The sequence below is a fragment of the Vipera berus genome, assembly GCF_964194415.1.
Source record: "Vipera berus genome assembly, chromosome: 3".
Taxonomy (NCBI): domain Eukaryota; kingdom Metazoa; phylum Chordata; class Lepidosauria; order Squamata; family Viperidae; genus Vipera; species Vipera berus.
The window spans coordinates 51,359,253-51,386,233 of record NC_138204.1 but is presented as its reverse complement, the minus strand read 5'-3'; the positions used below and the strand labels follow the sequence as shown (position 1 = coordinate 51,386,233).

At 38.1% G+C, this 26,981-nt stretch overlaps 1 protein-coding gene across 2 annotated transcripts; it reads left to right on the top strand.

The window, feature by feature from the left end:
• Positions 1-4,209: 4,209 nt before the first annotated feature.
• STK38 (serine/threonine kinase 38) lies at positions 4,210-26,981 on the top strand. 2 transcript variants are annotated; one of them, XM_081324324.1, is made up of 14 exons: positions 4,210-4,415; positions 5,490-5,625; positions 11,796-11,847; positions 11,953-12,075; positions 13,469-13,552; positions 14,991-15,114; positions 16,088-16,242; positions 17,978-18,080; positions 21,359-21,420; positions 22,673-22,790; positions 23,009-23,132; positions 24,788-24,883; positions 25,067-25,161; positions 26,249-26,981. In XM_081324324.1, exons 2-14 carry the CDS (start codon positions 5,495-5,497, stop codon positions 26,377-26,379), a joined length of 1,398 nt encoding a protein of 465 aa, XP_081180450.1. In that variant the 5' UTR covers positions 4,210-4,415; positions 5,490-5,494; the 3' UTR covers positions 26,380-26,981. The 2 variants fall into 2 exon arrangements, with proteins under 2 accessions (XP_081180450.1, XP_081180451.1); XM_081324325.1 differs by lacking the exons at positions 4,210-4,415; positions 5,490-5,625 and adding exons at positions 9,213-9,269; positions 10,199-10,251.

Below are 26,981 nucleotides of genomic sequence, written 5' to 3'. Positions count from 1 at the left end.
ATGCCCACCCAGGCCATACCCACCCGGCCCCCTGAGGGCAACTGCAATGCTGATGCGGCCCTCAATGAAATTGAGTTTGACACCCCTGGCTTACACTAATATGACCTAACAGCTTAATAATGTGGGACCAGAATTTCTTTTCTTGATTGATGAGATCCTTGGACTGGATTGAATCATCTACAGACTGGAGAAGTCTATTGTTCATTTTCTTAAATGTCTGTCTTGGAAAGAAAATTAGCATATGAAGAAATTATTATTCTCTGTTCTTCCAAAGATGTTAATCTGTGTTTTAATGAGCTGTGATATTTTTAAATTCTAAAGTAATAGTCACATTCATCCATTGCCAGAAAACCAACTAGATGTTGTAGCATGTTTAAAACTATAGCTGTTCTATCTGGGCATAGTATTTCCTCAGGATTCACTGCATATGATATCCATCAATCATTCTTACTAATGTGTGGTGATGCTAGGAGGTAATTGGAGTTTTGACAGCTTGTGGTAGATTGAGCCATCTGTCAGAATTTAATCCATAGTATGGGTGGGAGTTTTCCACTCCTGCTTCATTGGATTTAATCCTGTGGACCAGAAACTGCAGATTATCTATTTGATAGGTAGATATTGTCTGTTAAAGATGTATAGAATTTGATTTGCTTATTAATTTGTGTAGATAAAAATGCCCCAACTAAGAGGTTGTACAAAGCGATGTCAGTTGAGTCTTAATCCTTCGATTAGATGCTAAGGCTTCCCATTAAAAAATAATAGGGTCTTCCTTCCTGCTTTTCTAAGTGCTAAGTCCTTTTTCCATGCAGGATACAATCTACAGATTCATTCACTGATACAGGTCATTCCTTGCTGAAAACTGACATAAACTGACATAAGAAAGTGCATTATGCACTATATGACTATAACGTGCCATATTATAGTTACTATATTATAGTGATACGACTTCTTACTATTTGGGGAAGAAAGATTGGCTTAGCATTAGAATAGTTGGAATATCACAGGGCTTGTATCTCCCAAGATTTTCCATTTTCATATTTTTATGAAGCTAGGGAGAAAGGTTATTTATCAGTTTGTGGTATCATCAGTATACTGAGGATAAAGCGGTATATATCTTCATCCTAGCCCTGTGCTGAGATGTGTGGAAATCTCATACCTATGAAAGTCCAGATAACAGCATGTATGTTGGTATATTATTGCATGTGATCCACTTCTATTTTGTTTTGTTTTACCTGAAGAAAGTTCTACACTGCTCAACTTGTTCTTGAGGACTAGAACAAACTGTTACAGATCAAGGCTGAAAACAATACACAGTGTTAGTGTGCTTTGTGGCTCACTGATTGCTAGAAAGGCACTTTTCCTTCACCAACCAGATGAAAGCAGACTGTAATAAGTGAACATTGCTGTACCTGTTGCAGCAGTGACTGGCTCTCCAGCACAAGTGGACTGGAGATGATTCCTATGGTTTAAGGCCATGGCAAGAATTTTGTGAAGTCCATGAGATACTGATTTTAATGCACCTTCTTTCCTTCAGTGGCTACTCCTCAACCCCTGGGGATACTGTGTCCCTTGGAGACTGGCCTGTTTGTGCAGGACTAATTTTTCGAACCAAATCCTTGCTGGCCACCAGGCACTCTCTACATTTGAGTGGGGGTGAGAGGTTGAAGTGCCTGCCTGCTGCAATGAATTAGTTATGGAAGACTTTTGATAGGGTTCATTGACAGTGTCATGCATCTCCTGGGAACACCGATACCTTTGCAAATTGCTTCCTGGTCAGGCTGTCTGGGATCCTGTCCATGGATGGCAAGATAAGACAAATAATGATCTAAGGAGGCCATTCATAAAATGGCTGGTTGCCATGCAGCAGGTGCCTGCATGGGCTATAATCCATTTTGCAGTACACCAAGCACTTTTAAGCTTAGGGGACTAGCAACACAACTCATTCGTGCATTACAATCCTACTATGATAGATCCAAAGATCTACACCATGTATTCTGCTGAACTGCCCTCCTTTCACCATTAGGTTATACTTAATCTGGCTGTCCATGTTGACCCTTTTTCATAGGTGATTCCTCATTTGCCTCTGAATAATAAGCTTAATAATAAGCTTCATGCATACTGTATGATGAAGTTACTCAGTAATATATCAATTCAAACATCAGAGTTATAACTACCATTGCTTAAGAAGGATAGAACTTCAGCATTAGCAGGTTCCCTGGCTCAGCGTACCCAACATCCACTTCTTACTTTGACATACAGTACTATGACTGGTTGTCTCCCAACATTTCCTGAAATTAGGAGCTGCTATCTAGGACTCACAAAAGAGGAAAGAAAAGTGTTGCAGTCATTGCTATACATTAACCTCATTTGGTTAAACCAATTGATGATGCTTATGAACCACATGATTAGTCAGAGAACACCTGGGGAACATGTCAGAATATATGAAAACTGGTCAAGTTGCATTTCTGGTCTTTCAGTTGTCTGCAAAAAATATGTTTGGAGAAGAGAGCTGTACAACTGTCCCAAATACTCTGTAATGCTGTGTTCCCACACATACCAGTGGTTGAAAGCAGCCCAGTAGATGGTTTCCTGTGGAAATCAGGTGTCTTCTCAGTCCAACAGTAAAAACCACAATGGCTCTGCAGGCAATCTGCCCAGCAACCAGATAAGATGCAAGTCAATGAGCTTGCTACTCAGATCCCACCCAATAGAGAATAAAGATGAGTTATTGAAAATAAGCAGGGCCTTTGCCTAGGCAACAGAGCCTGCATATATCCCTTAAGGCCATCTTCCTTACCCTCTACATACCTCCTGGCCATAACATTAACATGAAAGCCTTTGAAGTGGCACCTATCATGCAGTTAACAGTACTTATCCCAATTAAACTTGCCACTTCAGCTTCAGTTTAAAACTTAGGAAGTTGGTTGGCCTTGGCTGGGATGAAAGGAAGACTGTCATGCAGAATTAGGGAGATGTGTGGATGCACTCAAAGGTTAACATGGCTTCTTCTCTGGGCACAGTTCTTTGTATTTCCCTCAAGTTTTAACTGTGGTAGTTTTCACCAAATGTGTATCAGGGGAAATCCCCTGATGAGGCTTTCTTGTGAAATTTACCAGACATCCTTTTATGCTTTTCCACCATTTCAACCTTCTGCTTTCTTTCCACAAAATAAACCAGAGGGGAATGTCTTGTGAGAGTCAAAAAAGTCAAAATGGCAGCCAACCATGAAATTGAAGCCCTGCTCCTTTCTTAACTGCACTACCCTTTCTGGACACTACAGAAATTTTTAGGAAAAAAAAGATAAACCAATTATCTCTTACAAATGAAAACATGTCATGTCTCTGGGTTTTTAGATGTCCATTTGGAAGTACCCTGGGGGGGGGCAAGAGAAAATAGTTGTGTTACTTGTTCTGACTTAAGTGTTAAATGCTGTTCAATTTGCAAACCTAACTGGGTACAGTAAGATTGTACCCCTTGGAGATTGCTTCTTATAAGAGACACACAGAACTGCTAATTTCCATCACTATTGTCCTGGGAATTAGGACAATAATCCCTTGTTGTCTGGTCTTCAGATAAAAACTTTGCTTCATTCCTATATCCGTTTTCATATACTGTATTCCGCTGAGTTTCCGGAAATGGAGTGACCTATAAACTGTAGCAATAATAAGTACCTAATTGTTTTCCCGTTCCGTATTCTGCATTCAGATCCATTAACTTGATCAGGCTTTTAGAGTACTTCTGAGTTGATAGTAGAGGCTAGAGCTGTGTCCTTACAGTAAGCGGCGTACAATTTTGATTAACTGCAGGCAGGAACTGACAAGATGTCCAAAACTCTTCGGCAACGCCAACCTATGTAGAGTTGGGAATCACACTCTTAACCCACAAGTTAACATCACTATTGAGTTGAACTGCTAAAGCTGCAAACTGGAAATATATACTCGGGAGCAAGTATTGCCCTGGAATATGTTTCCGTATGAATACCCTTGGTGGTAAAACGCACAACCCGCGTTGCCCAAGAAAAGAAATCACCGAAGTCTTTATACGGCGAAAAACTGATTTAATTAAAACTTCGCAATAGCCGAAGAGACAACCGGCGCACGCGCGCCTCTGCACCTCATCTAAACAAACTGCATGACCCCGCCTCCGCGAAGACCCTGGCCAGCCAGCCAGCCGGCCAGCCAGCCGCGCCTCCCGAAGAGGGCGGAACCTGGAGAGCTTTTGCGCATGCGGATGAGGCCAGGCTTTCGAGCTGGCGCTTGTCCCGTCGCAGGCTCCGGCTTTCTTCCGAGGGGGAGGCGGGGTTAGGCCTCCCGAGCGGCTTTCTCTCTGTCTCTCGTGTCCGGGGCCTGAGCGGGAATTCATCGGCGAGGCTTCTTCCTTCGATTCCCAGGCTGCCCCATTGGAAGAGGGCGCTGGTAAGTTAACTCTCCACCCCTCGGCTCCTCTGTCTTCAGGGACCACCTTTCTACTTCCCTCGAAAAAGTTATGCTCGGCGGGCGAAGACCTCTCCTCCGGTGCCCATCGTGCTGGGCTCAGCTCGTTCCCTCTTTGGTGGCGTGGCCGTATTCCGCGGAAAGGGGAGGGGGGGGCTCTGCTTCCTCGCCCCCTTTTCTAGACTTGCTCTGTCGATCTTTAGCGGGTCGCGCAGCTGGCATCTTTCTCCTCTGCTTTCTTTGTCCACACCTGCAGTCTTTTGTTTCCTTTCCGCGGAACTTTTTTTTTAAGGAGGAAAGCGTGCCCGACTCATTTCGTAAGGATACATTCCCAAGTATGGTTGACACGCGCGCTTGGTTGAAGGAAAGCCTTTGATCTGGGGGGATTTAACCGATCAGGGATGACTTTTAAGATTCCTATGGTGTATGAACAATTGGCTGAGTAGCAGCTGCAATAGTTCAGGAAACTTTTTCGGATGTGAAATCGAGAAAAAAAAGATGTTAGTGATCTTTCAACATCCGTTCCAAGACTCTTTTGGGTCGAAGTAAGGAGAAATTTCAACTGGGATACCATTCTAAGCAACTGCGTATCATTTCTTGTAAAGAGTACTTACTGAAGGTGGTTCTAGATTGGCTAATTATGTTGGCGGCATGAAAATAGGCACAGGAACTTCATTAAAACTGCTTTAAGCGTCATAAATATTGGCAGCTTTGCAACCAATGCTGCTGCCTTTGCTATCTTTAACTTCCAGTAATTTAAGTAATCTTTTACATGTTGTTTTAAAGGAAGAATGAGGGTGCCAAACATTATTCAGTCTTAAATACTGCACTTTTTTCTGTCTTTGTTTATAACTCTGGTAAAAAAAAGAGGAAGTTCAATGTGTGAAATTATTTTGTAACAATAGAGTCTTCTATTGTGCTTCCAGTTTAGATTACTACTTGTTTTTGTATTGCATTTCTGTGCAGTCAGTATGAATATTTCCTTCAATTAAAACATGCAGTATGTAAAGAACCTAGCCTTCAAAATCTGTTTCTTATTTTTCTTCCCTTCTCAAGTAATTATGGCAATGACGGGTCCAGCACCTTGTTCATCTATGAGTAACCATACTAAGGAGCGAGTTACAATGACAAAAGTGACATTAGAAAACTTCTACAGTAATCTGATTGCCCAGCATGAAGAAAGAGAAATGAGGTAAAATCTTTGTTATATGAATATTGGATAGTTTCTTAATTTCAATATTAAAAACTTGAATGCCTCAAGTGCACTGATCTTTTATTATAATGAACAGTTTTTGTAACATTTCTTTAAAGTGCCCTAACAGTAAATATTTCTTGATTACTCTGCTAGTCTCTACTTTATGAAAATAAGTGGAAAGTTTTTCCTGAATTAAAAGTTGTTTTTCTTCCCCTAGCTTAATGCTTTCTTTCTTTTGATTTCAGGGTGTCCGGTATAAACATAACTTGTGTTGCGAAATATGCTTGGCTTGATTGAGCATGATAATCAAAACCAGGCTTTCTAAATACACTTTTTGTCTTTCCTGAAAATCTTTCCCTTTAAATAATATATTTTTATTTAAAAAACTTTGTGCTCTGAGTAGTCAGGAAGGCCCTTAGCAGTTTTGTGTATTTCTTTAGATAGCTGTCAGAAAATACTTTTTTGTAAATGCATTCCAGTATATACACATTTTATTTCATTTGTGGTATTTAATACATATCTCAATTTTCAGTTTAGAAATTATTGCATAAACCAGAGGTCCCCAACTTTTTGGGCACCAGGGACCAGCTCCATGGAGAGAAGTTTTTCCGTGGACCGTAGGGGGCGTGGTTTTGTGTGCTGCCTGCATCCTGTGGATGGGGCTTTCCTTTGTGTGGCCTGGTTGCTGGCATGCCACAGTCTGGTACTGGTCCATGGATTGGGGGTTGGGGACCCCTGGCATAAACTAAACAAAACAATTTTAAAAGAGCATTAGGTACAGTAGAAAAGCAGTTGGGAAAGTAAATATAGACAATGAAAAGCTCCTTGTGGTGTCAGTATGACAACGCCCCCCCCAATCTCTTGAGCTCCAGGGACTAGACCCATGGAAGGCAGTTTTTCTGTCGACCAGGGGATGTAGTTTTGCACACTGCTTGGAGTGCATGCATGGATGGGGCTTCACTTGCTTGCATGGCCCAGTTTCTGGTGGATCACAGACCCATATTAGTCCATGGCCTGGAGGTTGGGGTTCCCAGCAGTATGATATTGGATCTTTACTCTAAAGATTGGGAGGAAGGCCCATAAAGTAGAGTTCCTAGTGAGGGGGAAATTCTTAAGGTACATGTGTGTTAAGCTATTTAAATTAGATGTGATTTTTGTTTTTAATTAGTGGAGGAATAATAGACTAAATTTTCAGATTGGGAGTGGAAGAGAGTAATACGGTAGTAATCAATATGCAATGGATGAGCCTGTTGTTGGCTTATCTCATAAATGGTAATTTAGCGCAGGTGAAAAGAAACCACGAAGCACTATTTCTGATTATTCAGAGAGACTCTGATTTAATTAATCCTCTTGAACTGAGGCTGGGAATTTATAAATTACACTGGATTCTAGAATTCATTTGTAGATTTGATTAACGTAATCAAAAAACTTGACAGAAACTTAAGGTTCTATGTTTTAAAAACTTAATGTGGCATGCTATTGATATAGGAGTTTTAATAAAATGAGATGGCAGTAGAAATATCTGTGAAATCACTGAGTGCATAAAATTGCTCTAAACTCCAGGACCTTCAGACTGTTACTTTCTTAAAATTTAGGCAAAAAACATTAATTTTTGCAGTGTAATGCAAACACTGCACATTTTGCTCAACTCCGCTAGACCTCTGTTCTTTAAATTGACAAATTCTAAACCAGGGGTCTTCAAACTTGGCCCTTTTATGACTTGCAGACTTCAACTTCCAGAATTCTTCAGCCAGCGTGCCTGGCTGAGGAACTCTGGGAGTTGAAGTCCACGAGGGAAAAATAAGTGGATAGTTTATTGTGTACATTAACTTGAAGTCTTGAAAGGAAGCTGGAATAGAAACCTAATACCGGTATGTTCCCATTATGGAAAGATTAAAGTTTTATAGCTGTGTCTTAAACCACAAGAACCTTTTGGTTGTTTTTGTAATAACTTTTGAGTCTGTACCTCCCTTCCTTCCCCCCCCCCCACGTCAGTTCAAATTGGGTAGGTTGACTCTTTTAAAAAGCAAGTATAGCTGTAAACAACACAAACAACTTAGTTTAACTTGAAATTAAGTTACCTAGTTTACATGAAAAGTAGCATTCATCTTGTGTTGCTAATAGTCTGCAGTGAATGAAATCTTTAACAATACAGTATTTTCTATCTCTTCCTCTTTTTCTGTTTTGGAGGCAGTAATGAATGAAGTAGCCATCAATCAGGCAGTCTAATAATAGGACTTATTGACGAACTAACTTTTGTAGATTTACCTGGAATGCAGTATTAAAAATTTAAGATGCTCTGTTCACTCCATTGGTATATGGAAAGTGGATAAGCTTTTTTGAATAGGAGACTAAAAGTAACAACCTAAATTGAAAAGGAGGGTAGTGCATACCTAAATAATGGAAACATTTATAAGCCAATGGTTATGCTTAACTTTCAATTTAATTAATATAGTTTCAGTTTTATTCTTTGTTATTCACCCAAATAAGTTTGTTAATGAGGTGAATAAATCAGGATAATGGCTCTTTTATTACCTTTTACTAATTTCACTTTTCAAGAGTCACCGGGTTAAGCTGACTGACTGTAAAAACTAAATAAGTAAATGAAAAAATAAAAATAAAAACAGTCTGTGCATACATACATGTTGTGAGTCTGCAGTTTCTTTGGCAGTTTTCAGATGTGGTTTGTCATTGTCTTCCTAAGGCTAAGAGCAAAATGATTGGCCCTAGGTCACCTAGCTGCTATTTTGCCTAAGGCAGGACTAGAACTCACAATCTCCTAGTTTCTAGATGAGTGCCTTAACTGTTACACCAACTAGCTCAAGTTATGAATTTTATTGTTTTAAAAACATTTTTTCCCATTAATCCATTCTGTTGAGTCTTCTAAAATTCTAAAATTCTAAAAACAATTTTAAAGCTGATCATCAGTAAGTCCAATCCTAATGGTAGATGGCGGAGTAACATCCATCCAATTAATTCTGAGTGGAATATGATGCAATCAACAGTGGAGGCTGTGCAGCTTACACCGTCTTTCCTTCCACAACATATCAGCTCACATGGGACACATTACAGTACATAGGATAGAACTGAAGCAAAGTGTAAATGTTGAAGCCTTTGGAAATCTATTTCCATGATGCTACCATCTTCTTTTCCTTAGATATGGGGAGTGGGCATTAATATGCGAAATAGTTTTCAATATATACAATTACAAAATTGGTCCTTTACAAAGAAGACCCTAAATTTACATGAATGCTGAGGTGTTCTATATCACCAGTAAATAACCAGGAAAAAGATCTTGGGATTCTGAAGAATAGCTTAGTGAAACACAATGTAGTGTTCTGTTGCTATGAAGGACATAAAACTGCAGAATTCCGAGCTTCTTCTTAATAAATTTTGGATTGGAAAATAGGAGATTCTATATTTCTGAAAAACTGCTTACTTCATTCATTCTAATCAGTAATTGAAATAATAATTACAGCTTTCCCTTTAACAACAGTTATCTGTTTACCCACCCTTTCCTTCCTTTTGCTGCTTATTGCTGTGAGGTGTTTCCTTGATAAGAAATTTCATTGGGGCACATAATGCAACAGACTACAAAGCTGTGTTTCTACTAAAGGCCTCTTTCTACAGGAGAAGAAAATGTGAGCATCCTCTACTGGTTTTACTAGTTTTGGACCATGTTAGATCATATTAGTTTTGTATACCGTATAGGCTTTTGGAATTATTTGTTTGAGTTGGCTGTCCCTTGTCTTTGCAGATAGACATGGTATCACAGATGTAGTTGTGATGGTCTCAGATCACTTAAAGGGGAGGGGGACTTTCAGTAATCTTTTCAGTTAGAAGATCAGTTATGGGGCAAAACATTTCCTAAAAGAGAGTACTGGACAGTCTTCTTCTGTAGTATATAGCCATGCTATGCTATTTGTATGTTGTGAATTAAAGACCAGTAAAAATTGTATGAAATAAATTCAAATATATTTAGCAGATCTACCTTTTAATTATAAAAAATAAGAGTGGTTGCTAGTTTAACTTGCCAGAGAGGGCTATAATTTTCTGTTTATTGCTTTTGACCTTCTAGTGCAGACATGTCAAACACAAGGCCCGGGGGCCGGATCCGGCCCGCGAAGTGGTTTCATGCGGCCCGCGAAGCCGTCCTGGAAACAGTGAGGGAACGGCCCCCACTGCCTTGGCCCTGGCCCAGAGACCCTCCTTCTGCCAGAGACCCTCAGACCTGTCCCACTCCTGCCCAGGCCCCCATAGGCACCCTTGATGCGAACGATGTAGAGCTGGCCACGCCCACCCAGTAGGCCATACACACTCTAGCCACACCCACCCAGTAGGCCACGCCCACCCTGGCCATACCCACCCGGCCCCCTGAGGGCAAAAGCAGTGCTGATGCGGCCCTCAATGAAATTGAGTTTGACACCCCTGTTCTAGTGTTATGGAGAGCTGGAAGTTCTGTATTACAGTGGCTCTGCTTTTTTTTCCATAGCTGTTTCTGAAAATATTTTCTGCCCTTTAGTAGTTATATTGAAGGAACCCGCATCAATTTATCTTTTTCCCCATATAGTTCAGTATTTATATGAAACCACTGAATGGGATCAACAGATGAAAAGAGATAAGGTACAATGATGCTGTTTCTCTTGTCCATCAAGATCAGGTGAAACTCTACAGATGTTTGAAGGCAATAAGATCAACAAGATAATAAGCTGAAAATCAACAAGAGAGTGGTGGTGTAGATTATTTCTTCCTAGATATAGAGATTAGGGAAGTAAGACTGTTCTTGTTAAAATCACACTCTGAAGGTATTCATTCACTCTACATTGTCATTGGAGACTAGTAACTAGCAGCACAGAATCTCTTATTACCTCTTTTGTCTGGTTTATTAGGTCTGGCCATCCTCAATATAAATAGCCTGATCACAGCAGACTATGCTTTTGTAACCTGCTAATTAGATCATTTTAAAGGGCACTAAATGGGATAAAATACTGTATATTATAAATATTGTAGCACAGCATGCAGATGTGAAATGACTACGGTTTGATCCTCATAATTTTAGCCCTTAAAGAACAGACCTAAATCCTAATTTATTACCAATCTCAGTTCAAAATATTAATTTTAACACATATAACTGATTACTTAAATGAGTACCTTTATCTGTATTGTTCACTAGTGCCATGCAAATGTGTTCATATTATTATCAAATGAAGCCAAGATTTTTGGTGTTTATAACAATACATTTCTGGGGTGGCATTTTGGCCCTGGAATGTATTTTCACTGGAAATTAGGTTGGCTAATTTCAGTACCAGATGAAAATTTTATACCAGCTGTTTTGTTTTATAATAAGCTCTATATACTGGGAAATGATGGAAGAAGTCCCCCTCCCCTTTTTTGCACCAATGTTTATTTTACTGGGTTTTTAAATAGTTTGCAATTATATTGAGACCATTTTTATGGTAAGGATAGAACTACCCTGCTTTTTATCGAAAGGAAGGTAATAATGAGAAGTTTGAAGGTCTTTCAAAAATATATTGTTATTTCTCTTGTTTTGTCATACTTAAGTTTACTTTTAAAAATTGAAAATTAATGTGGAAGTATAGGACATCTGCTTTTCATATTTACTCTGCAGTATGGTTAAATTATTTTGTGCACTGAGCATCAAATATTAGGGTTTGATTTGAAGCTTCTACATTTTCCCTATTACCTCAATTACTTGTTTTTTTAATCATCTGTATTGCTCAAAGTAGTAAGATGTTCCATGATTGACTTATATTGTTGCATAATATCTAAAACTTGTTTTGGCTGTAATCACATCATTTTTCATACTTTGGTGTGATCTTCTTTAACAAATAAAAAGATAAATGACTTAAAGTTATTGATCAAATCCCATATACCAAGCAGGATATTGCCAAATAACACATTCTGAATTTAATTTATAATTTTTAATTCTGAAATTAAATCAGTTTTAGTTCTAATCAAGGAATGTAGTGAAAATACAAACTCAAATTCCCCACATTGTTTCTTGTTTTTTTGAAATGATTTTGTTCAATATTGCCTCAGGAATTCTGGGAGTTGAAGTCCATGAGTCATAAAAGAGCCGAGCTTGCCTACCCCTGATCTAGACAAAGACGAATTTCCTAATCCATGGTATTTTAAATTTTTTTTAGACAAAAGAAGCTAGAAAAAGTGATGGAAGAAGAAGGCTTAAAAGATGAAGAGGTATTATTGCATGTGCTAAAACCTGTTGGTGATTATGTACCAAAGCTACCGCTGCGAATGACTAGACTCTAATTTTTGTTGTTTCTTCCTTTGAAAATGTATTAGAAAAGAATAAGAAGATCAGCACACGCCCGAAAGGAGACAGAGTTTCTGCGACTGAAAAGAACAAGGCTTGGACTAGAGGATTTTGAGTCTTTAAAAGTAATAGGCAGAGGAGCGTTTGGGGAGGTACGATCTTGAGACTAACATGTTAGAAGGACTAAGGATTTGAAGTTTTAGCAAATGGCAGAGAATGATCAATGTGCTCTGGGCTTGGAAAATAATCAGGGTCATTCCTGGTTAGTACTTTGGTGGGTCTGTACCGGATCTAAAAGCTAGATTAAGAAGCTGAAAATATATCCTGGAAGAAGGCAATGGTAATTTCTTGTCCAGAAATCATGCTGATTTACATAAAAAGATGCACAGTTTTGGGTAGTCTATTTTTAGTGCATGTGTTACGATTACCAGTCCTTTTTATATGACTATAATAAAGATGTCAATAATTCAGTATGCCCTCTAAAACAAATGAATAACTAGGCAATAGTTGATTTTTAACATTATTATATTTTGCCAAATGATATGGAGCTTCATATTGACCTCCATCCTAAATTATATATATATATTTTTAAAAAAACATGAATATTTGATTAATTAGAAAACAGTATTTTATTGGCTAATTTGAAAATCAGCTAACTTCAGTTAACTTCATTTTTTCAACTGTTTAAAAGTTTTAATTTATCCACCAGGGAAGCCAGCATACTGCTTGCCTCTTAGGTTAGATTCATATATCATAATATGTTTCAGTTTGGTTTTAACTTAGACCAATGAATTCATCAGTCATTGTCATTTATAAACCATGTTTTATAATTTTGCATTATGTTGATTCATTAAAACATGCTATGGTTTAGCATAATGAGGGAATGTAGCCATTTTTTGTTTTGTTTGAAGTTTCATCATGGTGCTGTTACAAATTATTCAAAATCTTTGCCAAATCTCTTGGTAATCATGTCCCCAATACTACTTTTGGGAGTTGATTTTGAAGCCGCCTCTGTGATAGCATCTGTCCTATGGTGTGAACATATCCCTGCAATGCAACACATCTCCCCATAACTGTTTTTTTAAGGAATTGTTTTAAAGTTATAATCATTTTTATAAATGTTGTAATCTGCTTCAGGGTTTTTACATTGAGAAGTGATATACAAATATTTAAAATAATATCGCCAAGTTGGCTAGTGTTCATTTAGATAGCATTTTTTTTCCTGAGGCCGTTGAAGTTGTTTGTTACACTAATAAGGAAGCAGAAAATGTTATCATTCACCTTTACTGCAATGAAACAGAAGTAGATAACCCAGTGTCCTGGATTATATTTTGGACACCAAGTCTTATAGGTCATGAAAGTGTTGATTGGGACTTAAGGGAGTAGCAGCTGAAAACATGTGGAGGGCACAAGATTTCTTCCTGCTGATCCTCGTGTATATGCAGTTATAAAAAGAGAGGTCAATTTCTGTCACTATTAACCTTCGCAGAGAAAACCTGAAATATCTGAAATATATTAACACAAAAATAATTGGTGTCTTTCTAGGTGCGGCTTGTTCAGAAGAAAGACACAGGGCATGTATATGCAATGAAAATCCTACGAAAAGCTGACATGCTGGAAAAAGAGCAGGTAAACGCAGTTTCCGAATGGTTATGCCACCTAATTCTTGCTATTGACGTTTGGGAAAAAAAACCCATGTTTTTTGATCAAGCCTTTAGACTGGTAATTGAATTCTTGAATTACCACTCTGAAAATAACTGGATTTTCTGGAAGGTAAACAATACTTTTCTTGAGGAAACAAAAACAATCAATTTAGTCACTAAGCTGACTGAATAATAATTCTGATATTTTTGGGACTTTAGCAAAAATGTATGCTTGTAGATGAGCTCCTTTTGAATTTGTGTGCTTTCCGTCTTCATTTAAATGCTGTTGAATTGTTAACATTCATTATACAAAAACTATTGACATGGAATTAACTTTCATTGAACTAAACATTTGCAGAAAGCCTAAAGAAATTGTTCTGAGTGGCATTGCAATTGTGAATATCGAACAAAGGATATGTTAGGAGCCAGAGTTGAATGAATGGTGGTTATTTAACCATGTAACTAGAAGGCAAATGGACCGATTAAGAACAAATTAAGTTTATTTCTACGAGTTTATATGTTTCCAGCTAATTATTTCAGCTTTTGATTTTTAATAGATATGCCTTTAATGGAAACTACAGTGGGTCTCAAATGCAGTAGCCAGGCTTCTGTTGGGTATCCCTCACTGGAGGCACATAACATCATTGCTCAGCTCCACTGATTACCCATTGTGTTCCAAACCAAATTCAAAAGTGTCTAACATATAAATGCCTTTCCTTTATGTGGGCAGGTCCCTAGCTATAATGACTCATCACTCTTTAACCCGGAGCTCTGTTTACCTACTAAGGATCTGCTGAAGATGTTGCCCATGAAGGAGACCCAGCTAGAAGGATATTCTGATCACTTTTAAAATGTAATTTGAAAATCTCCCCCCCCCCCCGAAAGGACTTACTAATATAGATTTTCCAACTGCATGTTATTTAAAATATTCTTTGGCTACATCATTAATATTATTTTTGCAATTTATAAACTACCCTTTGCACAGTGGAAATGCAAGTGATTAACAAAATAAATACTGAATTAACAATGAAAAAAAACATTTGCCAGAAATTATGATTCAAAAGTTAAAAAGACTAATGATAAAGCAATGTGGCCCTGTATATATTTCTCTTAATAACCCATTCAGTATAGCCAGGGATAGATAATTGTTTTTGTTGTAACTCAGCAATATGTGTAGTACCACATGCTTCTATCTAGTCACTGAAGACTTTAATGAGTATATTGTACAGAAAAGTATCTATTAGATCATGGTTTGTTATTTTCATGATGGCTTATGTGTCCCAAATGGCAGTCATGCTACTGGGCATTCATAAAAAATAGTTCATTTTAAACATTATGATAGAGGTAGAATGCCTGAATGCCTTTTACAAATATCTGAAAATGTACCTCCAGCTAAACACATTCATTTATATATCCATCTCCAGGTCGGTCATATTCGAGCAGAACGAGACATTCTAGTGGAGGCAGATAGTTTGTGGGTTGTAAAAATGTTTTATAGCTTTCAAGATAAGCTAAACCTCTATCTTATCATGGAATTTCTGCCTGGAGGTAATTATTTATTATTGTTTGTTTTTGAATTGCTTACTTGTCAGCTGTTTACTTGAATCAGTTGTTGGAGATACACAGCCTGATTCTGAATTTAGTTCTTGTTAAAAACTCACTTGTAAAATGAAGTAGTATGTGAGAGTTTAGGGACATGGTGGCTCAGTGGGTTAGGACCCTGAGCTTGTCGATCAGAAGGTTGGCAGTTTGGCAGGTTGAATCCCGAGTGCCGCGTAACAGAGTGAGCGCCTGTTACTTGTCCCAGCTTCTGCCAACCTAGCAGTTCGAAAGCACGTAAAAATGCAAGTAGAAAAATAGTGACCACTACGGTGGGAAGGTAACAGTGTTCCGTGCGCCTTTGGCGTCTAGTCATGCCGGCCACATGACCACGGAAACGTCCTCAGACAAGCGCTGGCTCTTCGGGTTTGAAACGGAGATGAGCACCGGCCCCTAGAGTCGGAAACAACTAGCACGCATGTGCGGGGGAACCTTTACCTTTACCTTTATGTGAGAGTTTAGCTTATCAAAAACTTGCTGCTTGTGCTGCCATTCCTACTAAAGTAATGATTGTTCTCTATTTTATATATTTGCTGTGTGAAAAGGGAGCGCAATCAAAGCCTGTCAGCTTATTGCTCGATATCTATCTTTTTAGTCATAGCTAAACTTGTAGTTATTAGTTTTCTTAGCTACAAAATAATCAGAAACTGTTTTAAAAAGAAAAAATAGGTCTGAGGAAATTAAGAGTATATTCAAAAGTAAGTCTGTCTGTCTCTCCTGTAAAAATAATAAAGTCAAGATACAAATAAAAAGCAGTAGATGAAATTGTTTTACAGGAATAAAGATTTTGTAAAGAATAAAGAGTACCTTTAGTTGTGTAGGCTCCGTTAAGTGACATGCTGATATTGTGTTTATAAAATATTGTGCTGATACTGTGTTTATAAAAGAGGTGAATTATCTTTTTTTCCCTTTGTGCATACAGGTGATATGATGACGTTATTAATGAAAAAAGATACCCTTACAGAAGAAGAGACTCAATTTTACATAGCAGAGACTGTGTTAGCTATAGATTCAATTCATCAACTGGGTTTTATTCATCGTGATATCAAGCCAGATAATCTTCTCTTGGACAGTAAAGTATGAGTGCTATTTAATAGCTAGCTTTTTTTTAGCATTTCTTAGTAGAATGCTAGGCTTTATTATTTTTAATGATTTAGAATAATTCTAAATAACGTTATCTAGAATAAAACTGTCACTATTCTAGGTTTGAACTCTATATACTACTAAAACTCTCGTGTCTGATTGTTTGTAACCTTCAGTTGAGCAAAACGGTGCTTCATATAGCAATAATTATTGAATTAATATATCTCAAATGGGCTAACTTAGAGAACGGGTCCAAAATCTGGGACCCATTAGTCCCATGGGGTTGAAATTTGGCAATGTTGTGGCCACTTGAATTTTACTGCAGCTGTGGCACATGATCAACGTTTCCAACGCTCCCTGCCAGCTTCCTACAGGGAAAGTCGATGGGGAAGCTGGCAGGAAATTGGAAATTGCTCCTCTTAACTTTTTTTTTTTTGCCTACCCACGGTCATTCTGTTTGTTTAGGTAAGGAAATATCTCTAAAACAGACATGTCAAACACAAGGCCCGGGGGCCAGATCCGGCCCGCGAAGTGGTTTCATGCGGCCCGCAAAGCCATCCTGGAAACAGTGAGGGAATGGCCCCCACTGCCTTGGCCCTGGCCCAGAGACCCTCCTTCTGCCAGAGGCCCTCAGATCTCTCTCACTCCTGCCCAGGTTCCCATAGGCACCCTTGATGCGAACGATGTAGAGCTGGCCATGCCCATTCAGTAGGCCATACGCACTCTAGCCACGCCAACCCAGGCCATACTCACCCGGCCCCCTGAGGGCAACCGCAATGCTGATGCGGCCCTCAATGAAATTGAGTTTGACACCCCTGCTCTAAAACGATGGTTCAGTGAGTCATGGGTTGTCTAGTAGAAGTCTATTGTTAGCACCTGTGACTTAGCTCTTAGTTGAAATATTGTCATGGCACTTGAAATATTGTGCAGGGGGCACAGTAAATAAGGAAAATATGCAATTTTGTTAGCTAGTAGCCTTTCTTTAGAACATTTCCTTATACTTTTCGCTTGTCTTCAAGAAAGAACATATTCATATTCCTAGGAGCTTTAATGTGTAGAAGTGGACTCATGACAATTAAATGATTTTAATTGAAAAGCAAACTATTGTTTTAATATACTTTTTAAACATACTTCCCCAATATCTTAAATAAATCTCTGCATTTATAGAACATGTAACATGCATGTTTGTATTCTGTCATAATGGCCCAGTTAAAAGGGATTCTGCAGCCTGGGCAAACCTGATCACTCTAGCTTTGCTGAAAATGAAAATATATATGGTTTTTCTCAGGGAAGATCCCTGTACAATAATTGGCAGGCATCTAATGGGGCTGCCCTTTTTATTTTTTTTAACTGTTCCATCTGTTGCACAGTTCACTCTTCTGTTCACTGTAACAAGACAAGTATGGATGCCTAGCACTGAATGACACAGATGTGATTGAATCCTTGTATGATATTATTGATTTGATTAAGAATTCCTGGGGTTCTTAATTATATTACCTTTTGTTTTCCTAATTTATTTAAAGAATCCACCTGATTCTGCATATCTGGTTGTGAGATTTAATATGAAAAGAGTAGTATGCAGAAACTTTCTTTTTTATTTTATTTTAAAACGCAAAAGTTCAACTAAAAAGAAAACCAAATGTGCAATATTTGCTAAATATTTACTGTTTGAATGCTATTGTGTGCTTTTGCTTAATTCTCCTATTTTCGCATTCTTGTTTACTTCCAGGGCCATGTGAAGCTGTCAGACTTTGGTCTTTGCACAGGACTGAAGAAAGCACATAGAACAGAATTCTATAGGAATTTGAGCTATAATCTTCCAAGTGATTTCTGTAAGCCTTTTTATATCAAACAAACTTGTACTCACCCAAATAATTAGTGCCCTCAAATATTCTCTTGTTTTCATCAACTCTGAGTCTGCCTGGTGGTCTGTATGTTTAACAGAGCTTGTTTCCTTTGTGGGTGGCTCTCATATACATTTAATTTTAAGTATGTATATCTTGCTATTTAGCAGAAAAGTAGCTTATATAAAGTAAGTAACAAACAAAATTCTCTCTACTTTCAGGCAGGCTATGTTCAGGCACAATATACACGCAAAAAGAAAGGTACTCACCAGAAAAGTGTAAAACAAGCAAACCTGGGCATTACTTCATAAAACTCTTATAAACAGGCACATTGTCACTCTTGCCTGTCATGATATACAGATAGTCCTTGGTTAATAACCAGTCACTTAATGACTGTTTAAACTTACAACCCATCCCCAAACTTATGTATATCTGTCCGTCTGTCTGTCTCACTCTCTTTGTCTCTCACTCTCTCTCTCACACACACATCAATTCACATAATTGCATTTTGGGTACTTGATTGGTTGCAACATCCCACAGACATGTGGCTCAGATTTGCAATGGTTTTGCCTGCTTCTGGCAAAAAAATGCCCCTTTGAGAGAACGGATTTTGCTTAACAACCACATGGTGACATGCTTTATGACTGTCATAAAAACAGTTATCAAATTCATAAATGACTCAGATGAGGGAATAGGAGGGGAACTCATCAAATTTGCAGATGACACTAAACTGGCAGGAATAGCTAACATCCCAGAAGACGAAGCTTAGGATCCAAAAAGTTCTTGATAAACTTGAACAATGGGCACTATCCAACAAAATGAATTTTAATGTGGAGAAAAGCAAAGTTTTAGATTTAGTCAGGAAAAATCAAGTATAAGTACAGATTAGACGAGACCTGGCTCACAAACAGTAACCGTGAGAGGGACCTTGGAGTCCTAGTTGACGATCACTTGACTATGAGCCAGCAGTGTGCAGCAGCAGCCAAAAAGCTAATACAATCCTGGGTTGTATAAACAGAGGCATAGAATCAAGATCACACAAAGTATTAGTACCACTTTATAAAACCCTAATATGTTGACACCTGGAATACTGCAACCAATTTGGTCACCATACTACAAAAAAGATGTTGAGACTTTGAAAAAAAAAGTTCAGAGAAGAGCAACTAAAATGATCAGAGGCCTGGAAACTAAAACATATGAAGAACAGCTGCAGGACTTGGGTTTGGCTAGCCGCTAGTCTAAAGAAAAGAAGAAACGGGTGACATGATAGCAGTATTCCAGTATTTGAGAGGCTGCCGCAAAGAAGAGGGGGTCATGTTATTCTCCAAAGCACCAAAGGGCAGGACAACAAACAATGGTTGGAAACTGACCAAAGAGAAGCAACCTGGAATTAAGGAGAAAGTTCCTAACAGTGAAGACAATCAGTGGAACAGCGTGCCTCCAGAAATCGTGGGTGCTCCATCACTACAGGTTTTTAAGAAGAGATTAGATAGTCACTTGTCTGAAATGGTATAGGTTCTGCTGCTCGAGCAGGGGGCTGGACTAGAAGACCTCCAAGGTCCCTTCCATCTTCTCTTCTCTTCCTCTTCTGTCCTGTCCTGTTATATAGTGACCCACTTAACAACTGCAATGACTTGAGACCAAAATTCTCACCCCAAGTGTGAACGCTAAGTGTGGGCTACCTATACTGCTTGATAGGGATACTGTTCATGCTCTAAAGCTAAGTAGACCATCTCTGTAGGAGAATAGCATTTGCAGCAAAAAAAAAGAGAGAGAGATTCTGCTCGTTTAAAAGAAATGCTTTGGTAATTGCAAAATAGTACCGATAGCTGTATAAAAAAATAACGTATGGTTTAAATGCCTTTTATACCACGTGTAGCTTTATCCTGCGCCTAAGGACAACCCCATTGAGCTTAGATATTGAAATGCTTTTATCTTGGAATTATATCTTCAGATCAGCATGTAGATACCCTTGTAGAAGCGATTGGTAAATAAAGCAAGTGAGATGCTGCTTTCCTATAATACTTTTGTGAAATTGGGTAGCTTATTCAGAACTTATATACATGTTTTGACTTCTTGCTGTTTCTAGCTTCAAAATACCTATGCTCTGAATGTCCTCAGGGGGAGCTTATTAGAATTTGGGCTCATTTCTAGAAGATTATGAAATAGTTTGGAATAACTTGAAGTAATTTAACCAAGTGTCCTCTTGTTCCTGAAAAAACATGAGTGCTATTGATTTGGTGAAATATAAATATATTTAAATCTGTTGGTTGGCAATTAAAATGGAATGCATATATCAGACATGTCAAACACAAGGCCCGGGGGCCGGATCCGGCCCGCAAAGTGGTTTCGTGTGGCCCGCGAAGCCATCCTGGAAACAGTGAGGGAACGGCCCCCACTGCCTTGGCCCTGGCCCAGAGACCCTCCTTCTGCCAGAGACCCTCAGATCTGTCCCACTCCTGCCCAGGCCCCCATAGGCACCCTTGATGCGAACGATGTAGAGCTGGCCACGCCCATCCAGTAGGCCATACGCACTCTAGCCACGCCCACCCAGTAGGCCACACCCACCCAGGCCACACCCACCCGGCCCCCTGAGGGCAACCGCAATGCTGATACGGCCCTCAATGAAATTGAGTTTGACACCCCTGGTATATATAACAGACCGAATGTACTATAGAATTATGTCTGCTTTCACTAAGTTGGCCAAAGTGTATTGTTTTTCTGTATTTTTAAATTAAATGATTGAGAAAGGCAGAGGTCTTTGAACAGAGCCCAACTCCTGGTGGCATCATGGATTTTGCCACATTTTCTGGCAATAACATGAAAGTGGTTTCCCCGGCCTTCTTATAGGATTAGTTTTACTTCCCAGTCTATTCTTCAGCCCTGTTATTTCTGGTGGTTTCCCATTCATCTACTAAGCTAGTCCATGCCTCTTTAAAGGTAAGCTAAGTGCAGCTATCTAGAATGTATGGTCTTCAGTTAGATGAAAAATTAAATTCATGTTTGATTAAACATATATTTTATAAATGTTTATTAGTGATATTCATACAAATACAGCCACTTTCCGCTCGCACCAGTTTATTCTTTTCACTGCACTTTTTGGGAAGGAGAGGGGAGAGAGAGTGTGGGCCATTAGAATTGAGAGCAAATATGTAAAAAGACATCAATCACTTTATAAATATTTCTTCTCTTCAGCGTATCGTTAGGTTAAAACAATTCCACATGGAAAATACCAATGTGATTTATCTTTGGTTATTTATCTTCAGCTTTTCAGAATATGAATTCCAAAAGAAAAGCAGAAACTTGGAAAAGAAACAGAAGACAATTGGTAGGTAGTGCTCTCTGGATAGTGTATCTCGTATTGGTTCATTTGAAACAATACTCTGCTGTTCAACCAAGAAAGAAAGGAATTCCTTTAGTGGCTCACATAAGATTAGTTACAAACAGGACAGTCCTTGCAAATAAGTATGTGATCGTAAGTAACACTAAAACAAACAAAAAAACCCAAAAAAGATAAAGGAAGAGTGAAAAAAAACAAACTTGGATTCTAGTTCTTAAAGCAAATGGAAATAGTTGCGAAGGGAAGTGAAAAATGAGTGGAACTGGGGTCTCAGCAAAACAGGTGCAGGAGATAGATATCCTTTTCTGGGAGGGGGTCCTTCTGTAATTAATATTTCTCTGTTCTGTTAGTGCAGGTTAGATAAGGCTGCTCTCTACAGCGAGAGTATAGTAGCCCTGATTCGGGAGTGTGAGAAAATCTTTAGCTGCTCGAAACAAGGAAGGACTTTCATCCAAACTGTATTCCCCTTGTGTAGGGGAACCTTTTACATATGTAGATGGTACAGTGCCTGAATTCACATAAGAGCAGTGTTGTGACTAGTCTTATCAGACCTACAAACCCCTTGAGGGCATTGGAAGATGGAGTAAAATAACCTGCATTATAATATCAGGTTGATATTGATAGAGGACATGGCCCAGCAGCATATTAGATTTCCTCCATTGGTAAATCATACTATTCCTATGTCACAGATATTCAGGTTGAGCAGTGCTTCAGATGTGATTTTTGAAAGATCTGACAGACCATGCACAAGTGAAATTGTATCATCAATTTTTAGTGCTGTGAAGCAAATTATCTTTTCTCAGGATTTTGAAATCCTGGAGAAACAGCTGCTTTAAGGTATTGCAGACAGACGCCAGGTATATGTATTTGGGGAAAGCTTTGGGGGATAGAATCCAAACAGCGGCACAATCTTAACTTTTGTTGACATTAGACTCAATATTAAATATTGCAACTGTTAGCCAAACTGACTTTACAAATAGAAATGATATCTTATAATATTTGCGTTAATAAATAATTCAGTCTGAAGTAAACTGCTCACCAGAAGTATAACATTTGTGTTAAATATTGACTTAGAAAATACCATCCAGACTACCCCATCTCCAGGTTTCACATCCCAAGATTGTTTCAGGGAATTATTACAAAAGCAGTATGTCTTGCATAATTTTCTTTGGCTATTCCAGTCTTTTGTTCACAGATGGAATATTTCTAAAATCATTAAATAGATACCATTTCATTTCAGGCTTTCTCCACCGTGGGAACTCCAGATTATATTGCTCCAGAGGTCTTCATGCAGACAGGGTACAATAAGCTTTGTGACTGGTGGTCACTTGGAGTCATAATGTATGAGATGCTAATTGGTAAGGGATAACATAGTAGATCCAAATTAGAGTATAATGTGGTCACAGATCTTAATCTGTTCCTTAATTTCTAAGTAGAATATGACTTGAGGTATAACATTATCTTGATTTTTATTTGAAGTTGTAATGTTTAACTTTGAAATGAAATGTATACAGATGGGAATTAATAACCAGTATAGGCTTCATTAATCACTGATCTTTTATAATATTTTTCTCAGGTTACCCTCCGTTCTGTTCAGAGACTCCTCAAGAAACTTATAAGAAAGTAATGAATTGGAAAGAGACTTTAATATTCCCCCCAGAAGTTCCTATTTCTGAGAGAGCCAAAGATCTCATTTTAAGGTACCTAAATCTATAATTGCTAACCTTGAAGTCTTCAAGAGTGATGAAACTGATATTTTGGTTTTCATTGCACAACCTTTAATATTCAGTCTTCAGTGATTTGGCTTGTCATTTTCTGAAACTATAAATTTTTTATAAACTATCCAACTGATGTTCAAGAATATAAGTAGCGATGTTCAAGAAATGAAAAAAATAGTTCCGTTTTGAGCTAGGAACAAGCTATCATGTTCTAGACATTTTCCTGAACTGTTGGGTAAGCCATGATTTGGCAGAAATAGAATTCAAAATATTTAGGTTGATCCATGTTTTCAGAAGAACAAAATCTGGATTGGAGAGCAAAACTAGCAAGGTTGGTGCGCATTGTCCTCTACCTTGCTTCCAACAGTAATTCGTTGGCCCATCTGCCTTCTTATCTTCCCAGCTTCACAATTCCCTCTTTTCTCTCAGCCAGTCCTTTCAGCCCCCCTCCTCCCATCTGGTTCAACCAGCACTTTTCCCTATACTTACTGTTACAAAGAAACTGGAGAGCACTGGGTGTATTCCAGAACATGAAACATGTTTGTTTCCTTCAAACAAACAAACAAACAAACGAGATTTGTCAGGCTTGGTCCATATTCTGCATAAACTGAATATACTATATTCAAGAGAGCTAAATAGCTTTTCAAAATGGTACCTTGCCTTTTCTGTTTTTTGACTATTTTCTTTTGTATTTAAGTTTGTTCCAAATAGTGCATAGGTTTGGTTGTACTTATTTAACTAACATTTCATGAATAAATCAATGGAATGTATAGCTGACATGACTACTGCAATCGTGATTATATGTAATGTTTGGTCCAGGAGGTGGTCTGATTCTAAATATTATTACTGAGGAACATGAGTGGGTGGATGCTATTGCACTTGTGTCTCTACTGTGGGATTCCCTTAAATATGTGACTGATTATTAAGAAGTAGAATACTAGAGCTCTTAATACTTTAGCATAGAACTGTGCTGGGCCAAGACCACCTTCACCGTCCAGTGGGGGCTTAAATTGTTTCCTATTTTCTTGAAAAGCCAATATTACAGTGAGAAAATATTTATGCTGAGCACATTGTAGAAAGTGGGGATGGATCATATTCCTGTATGTTTTACTTTCTAGAAATTGAATGTTATGTATCTGAAAGTCCCAACAGAAAAGTTCTTATAAGACGTCCAAGGCTTGTGGAAAAATGGTGTTATTCATACAAAAACAATATTTCATTAGTATGTTGATTTCATTCATTTAGCATTTTGATATATTAAAAACAGTATTTTTTCAGTATGTTCTCTAGTTCCCTGGAAAGTTGTAAGGCCCTGCACTTTTTTTCCAGTTTGTTTATAGCTGTAGTAACAGAATAACAGTTGGAAGTGACCTTGGAGATCATCTAGTCCAACCCACTGCTCAGGCAGGAAACCCCATACCATTTCAGACAAATGGTTGTCCAATCTTTTCTTAAAAACCTCCAGTGTTGGATAAGCACTTAACAATCAATTTTTTTTTAGGTTATTAAGGCTTGCCTTAAGAAGCAGTTATGCTGTCTTGGAATGAATATATTTGTCTACTGCAGATGCTTTCTTTTCTAGTTAGTAGTTCATATTTACCTACTTCTGAATCCTCCATGGTGTCTTTTGTCTTCAGATTTTGCTGTGAATGGGAACATCGAATCGGTGCCCCAGGTGTTGAAGAAATTAAAACAAATCCCTTTTTTGAAGGGGTTGACTGGGAGCATATCAGGTACAATATTTTCTTCTCAGCTTTTGTTCAGTTTTCTGACCAAATCACATAGTAGGGAAAGGCTGCAATAGCTGTGAGCATGGTCCAGATTGAGTTTCAAAAGCACTTGTGAGGTAAATTTGGTGTTGAACATATTATTTTCCCTTGCAAGATCAGTTATTTAACACTGATTCTCTTTCACAGGGAGAGACCCGCGGCAATTTCCATAGAAATCAAAAGTATTGATGACACATCAAACTTTGATGAATTTCCGGAATCTGATATCCTTAAATCTGCAGGTATATTATTAATCTTTTTGTTTTATTTTATTCTTAGGGTGGGGCCTTAGCTTTCACTGATTCTCTCAAGAAATAGCCTTTTCAAAGGAAAAAAAATCACTTAGGATCAGGGTGGATCTGTGGTAGAGAGTCTACTTTGGGGATGTCATATCTGCTCTTTAAGTTGTATGCAAAAGTTTCTCCTCCAGACACAGAGGATTCTGGGAACATTAAAATGTTCCATTTTTCTTTTGACAAAACACTAGCTTCATAATAAACTATTTCTCATTATAGAAGTTTTATTTCCAGAAAATTAGCAGACCAGTTCTGAAATGTCCAGATTGACATCATCAGAAAGAAAATCAGAATGTTGTAGGATTTCCTAGAATGGTACGTTTTGCCTATCCCTGCTGTTAATTTTGCCTTAGCTGATGGCAATACTTAGCTGGCCTTGACTGAGCTCAAGCTAAGCTGAGATAATCCTTATCAGTGCCTGGATACAGTAGATAAATCCCAGAACTGGAAGTTTAAAAAAAAAAGAACCCCAAAATTTAGAGTTTGCTCTAGTCCAGTTTTAAGATCACATCTAAAAGAAGGCTGGTCAGGGCTGTAGGGTAGGAATGATAGAAAGCAGCTGGCATCTTTGTGATCTTAAAAGTTTTTTTCCCCTTTTTGATATTTTTGGCATAAAATGCATTGTCATGAATCCCTTTTAATTTCATACATGATTAAATGCTTGAAAAAATTATTTGGGAAACTAGTTCTCCGAGTTTAGAAACTGATCTAATTTGCCTTCTCGTTCTGTGGTAGGGTTGATGTCGTGCTCTTTAACGGCTTTCTTTCTTTCTTTTTCTTTCTTTCTTTCTTTCTTTCTTTCTTTCTTTCTTTCTTTCTTTCTTTCTTTCTTTCTTTCTTTCTTTCTTTCCTTTCTTTCTTTCTCTCTCTCTCTCTCTCTCTCTCTCTCTTTCTCTTTCTCTCTCTTCTCCAACAATACACACTCAAGCTGAATGACAATATTCACCCATCTTGCAACTCTCTAATATTCGCAACAAATTTCTATCCTGTATTAAATGGTTTAATATTCCTTCTGAATTTTGTTTTTCATCAGTGACCACAGGTAACCATCCAGAAACAGACTACAAGAACAAAGACTGGGTCTTTATCAATTATACATACAAGCGATTTGAAGGCCTGACTGCTCGAGGAGCAATACCATCCTACATGAAATCAGGAAAATAACAGCTCTTTGCTACACGGTTTACTTTTGTCTCAAAACTTTAACCCCGGGCTGTGAATGTTTGAAGAGTGCAAAATAACATCTTACGCTCTGTTTACATTACAAGTGATGGAATGGGGAAATTCCACAAATCGCACTTACAGATGCATTTGCAGATTTTATTAATTAATCTTTGGGCTTTAGGTAAATTTTTAAAGACTGTTACTTCATCAACAGAGGAAAGAGCAGGCTTTTAATTGCGAATATGACATGTTCTGTCTTACAAGTGCTGTCTGAAAAATACAGCTCAATTCTAAGGGCTAAGGCATTACAGAAGAAGCAGAGCAGTAATTACTATGGTGAGAGAGCTGATTCTCAGTAGTTTATCCCATAGGATGGCAAAATCTCTTTTGCCTTAAATATAGGGCTATTTGTGTTTTTTTGATAGCATCTTTTTGGTCCAATAATGGCTTCAAAACTTGCTGCACTTTACTGCTGGTACTAAAGTAGTCATCTGGAAGTATTATGCCTTTTAATAAATTTCTGGTATGTATAACATTATGTATTTTATAAGCAATGTTATGAGCAATGGGTGCAATTTCTAGTAAAACCTGTTTAAAGAGCA